The sequence below is a fragment of the Moschus berezovskii genome, chromosome 25 (assembly GCF_049115385.1).
Source record: "Moschus berezovskii isolate FMDL1 chromosome 25, NW_MosBer_1.0, whole genome shotgun sequence".
In the NCBI taxonomy this organism is placed as follows: Eukaryota; Metazoa; Chordata; class Mammalia; order Artiodactyla; family Moschidae; genus Moschus; species Moschus berezovskii.
In genome coordinates this window covers 4,118,232-4,121,938 of record NC_142484.1, presented here as the reverse complement: position 1 = coordinate 4,121,938, position 3,707 = coordinate 4,118,232, and the positions used below count along the sequence as shown (strand labels likewise).

Below are 3,707 nucleotides of genomic sequence, written 5' to 3'. Positions count from 1 at the left end.
TCTCTACTGTTTTACCAGAAAAAGTCAGGCTTTGGCGGGGGCGTGGGGGGGGGTTGCTTTTGTTCTTCCAGAAAAATATAAAACAGATCCACAGAACCATAAATAATTTGGCGGCAATATATACACATTTAAATAATTAATTTAAATATCTTACACCCTACTCTTGCATTCAACTGTCCATTCGAAGAAAGTGCGCCAAGGGGACCCTCGGTCCTCCCCTCCCGGGGGGCGCTAAGGGTCACAGCCTGGGGAGGAAGTGGGTGACCTTCATGGTGGGGGACACCCGGTTCCCCTTCTTGGTCTTCCCGTTCTTACTCAGGGCGATGAACATGCCGGGGTACCGGAAGCACTCGTAGGCGTTGTAGTTGTTGGGGAGGAGGATCTCTTTGAACTTGCACTCGTCGGTGAAAAAAGGCTGGGAGGGAAGGAGGAGCCGGGTCAGGGGGCCATCGCGGGCCAAGGAACCCCGGGGGCAGTGGTCAGGGACTCCTCTCTCTCCCAGCCCCTCCTGGGCTGGGAGGTCCCTCCTGGGAAGTCAGGGTATCCAGACTTTCACAGGGTGAGGAGAGGGACCCCGCTAGTCCCCAGCAACTGCTACTCCAGGCACCTGCCCGGCACCTGTAAGCCAGAACAGTGCATCCTCATTGTGTCCGCCTAAAGACTGCCTTCCTGCCCACTGGGACCCGCGCCAGGGGCTCCAGGCAATGGCTCGCGATGGCACCCTTGACCCACTGGCAAGTGACCGACCACTCAAGGATGGCGGGAGCGCTGTCCCTGACTTGGGGCTGGGCCTCTGTTTTGGGCTGGTGGGCATCCCAGGTGGCTCAGTGGTAAAGAATCTGCCTGCCAAAGCAGGAGATGCAGGTTGGATCCCCCGGGTCAGGAAGATCCCCTGGAGAAGGAAACCGGCAACCCACTCACTCTAGGATTCTGGCCTGGGAAATCCCATGGAGAGGGGAGCCAGGCAGGCGACGGCCTACGGGATCGCAAAAGAAATAGAACAGGACTGAAGGACTGAACAACAAGGGTGGCCGGCACTGCCTCAGGATGGGGGTTACTTTCAGTCCCGCGACCCCCACCTCAGCTCCACGATCCTGGCATGGAGCGGCCTGGAAGCGTCACGATGCTGCCCGATCCGGCGGGGCCCACGGTACTCACCGAGCCGTAGAGCCTGCCCCGGCTGCTCATGGCCACGAAGAACCGGCTGGCCACCCCGAAAATGCTCACCACCCCGCGCTCCACCGGCGACAGCTCCAGCAGGCCTGGGGGCGTGGCGCGGGTCATTCCCGGGCACCGGACCCTCGGCCCGAGCTTCCCACCTGGCCCCCTCCTCCGCCTGCGCCCCTACGGGACCCCCGCTTCTGAGGGTAGAGATGAATCTAAATGGCCCTGCTCCCTCAGCGGTGTAGGCCGCCCCCCAAGGGCCCCCGGAGGCCCCGCGGGCTGGGCCCCTGTCCCGGCCCCGCGCCGGCCGCGCCCAGTCCGGAACTGCAGGAGCGGGGTGGACCCCTGCAGCCTCCGAGTCCGGCCCCGACGTGGGCGCGCGAGCCGGCTCCCCGCGGGTTGCCGGTCGCTGCGCGGCGCTCCCAGTGCCCACGAGCGAAGGCGCTGGAATCCGGCACCCAGATCCCGGACTTCTGAAGGCGGGAGGCGGGCTCGGCCGCCGGGTTGCGAAAAGCCAGGAGTGTTGGCGTCCCCGGCGTCTGTACGCCGGAGGGGACCGGACCCCGAGTCCGCTCCGGTTCCCAGAGCCCAAGAGCAGGTGCCGGCGAGACCTCCCAGTGCGAGCTGGAAGGGGCGGCCGCGGCCCGGGGCCCCGACCCTACCCGTCCGGCCCGCCCTACTCACTGTCGCTCGTGTCCGCGTGCACGCCGCCGATGCGGCCGTCGGGGAGCACCTGGAGGTGGAAGCCGATGCCCACGTTGCAGTACAGCCTCCGCAGCCGTTTGATGCCCAGCAAGTAGTCGCCGGCGCCGCTCTGGACGGCAGCCTCCTTGGGCTGCGCGGCCACCGGCAGGCGCGCCAGCGAGCGCGCCACCAGGCTCTCCCAGCGGCGCTCCAGCTCGGCCTCCAGCGTGCCGTTGGGGGCGGTGGGCGCGGCGGCGCCCCCTCGGCCGGCCCAGGGCGCCAGCACGGCCAGCAGCACCGCCGGGAGCAGCGCCGCCGCGGCCGCCCCGGGCCCCGCCATCCCCTCCCTCGGGCCGTGCGTCCGCGGGTGGGTCAGTGCGCCCGGGAAGCCGGCGGGCGAGCTCGTCTAGGGGGCTTGCGGGAGCGCACTGCCTGGGCCGGGGCGGGGAAAACTGGAGGCGAGCGACGGGGCCCCCGGACGCCGGGAGCTACCTGGGCTGCATGGAGAGGCGGGCAGAGGTGGCGGGACGCACGGCCCGGGCTGGGACCCTGCGGAGCGGTGCGCGCCTCCTTGCGCGCTGGGCCCGCGGCCGTGGAGCCGCTATATATAGCCGATGGCCACCCCCCCCCGCCCCCTTCTACTCCCGCAGGGGGCCGTTCGCGTTCGCCTGGGCGTCCGGGGCGCTGTGGCGCTCGCGGCGGCTGGTCGCAGGCCGCCTGCCAATCAGGGCTGGGGGAGGGAAGGCAGCCGGGGCCCAGCGCCGCCGGGGCCACCTGGAGGGTCCCCGGCCCCCGCCCCTGGCTCCGCCCGGCCCACGGACCTGGGGGTCCCGACCCTGGCGTCTCCTCCGCTCTTGTCTTTCCGCCAGTTTGGCCTCTTGCACTTTGTCCCTGCCTGTCTGTCGGGTGGCCATGGGTGCCCCTCTCCGCCGCAGCCCTCACCCAGCACCCTCAGCTCGGAGAATTCACTCCTGGCGCTTTGCCTTTCAGGGGCTTCCCAGAACCTGTGCTCTGCTGGGACCCTGGGCGAACCCACCTGGGAATGAGTAGTGGGTAAGGGCAATACACCCCGGGAGGGCCAGTGCCCGGGAGGAAGAATCCTGTGCTATAGACTGGAGGGAGGCAAGGGCCGGGGGTTGGCCACCTGAGCGCTGGTGGTCAGGGATGGAGCTGTGGACACCAGGAGGAGGCATGCCCTGAGCAGGGGGCCTGGATGGGTGGTGCTGAGAGAAGACAGGGTGCGCTGGTGCACCCCCAAGGCCATTGGCCCTGCACCCCCATACACACCCACTGCCACGCAAGGACAGGGGGCAGAGCCAGAGAAGGCATCACCGCCCCCCGCCCCTTCCCTTTAATTCTGCTGCAAGAATATTGAGGAGCCAGAGACAGAACCCCCAAGCCCAGGACGGGCTTTGGACAGGCTCCCTTCCCCCACCTGCTGTCCCCTCCCCCCACCCCCACTGTGCCCATTATGGCCTGATGGGGCGGGGTCCAGCAAGATGCTGGCTCAGCCAGGTGTGAAAACCCCTGTTCTCAGTAGTACCTGAAGAGGCTGCTGTCACCTCCCAGCAGTCCCGCCCAGCTGCCACTGCAGGGGGCCTGGAGCCACCCTACCCCCTGCTGTCACCAGCACCTGTGACCAGATGCGTCATCCCGAGGCCATTTCAGCCTCCCCGCCCCCACCCCATTCCTGCCCGAGGAGCCCGGACCGACCTCCGCGGCCTGCTGGGGCTCATTCGCACCATAGAGGGGACCTCGGAGGCTTGAGCTCCCGGGGCTCAGTGAGCGGCTCTGGCAGGAGGGACCCCGGTCTCCAGTTTCCTCAGGGAGCTTCCTTGCTCTCCTCTGGGCCTGTGGCC

General features: G+C 67.8%; 1 protein-coding gene across 1 annotated transcript; it reads right to left on the bottom strand.

Annotated features, from left to right (window-relative positions):
- Positions 1-238: 238 nt before the first annotated feature.
- Positions 239-2,188, bottom strand: FGF4 (fibroblast growth factor 4). The gene is made up of 3 exons (XM_055415310.1): positions 1,849-2,188; positions 1,159-1,262; positions 239-415 (listed from the first exon to the last, which is right to left on the bottom strand). The coding sequence occupies exons 1-3, from the start codon at positions 2,186-2,188 to the stop codon at positions 239-241; spliced, it is 621 nt and encodes a 206-aa protein (XP_055271285.1).
- Between the last annotated feature and the right edge of the window lie 1,519 nt (positions 2,189-3,707).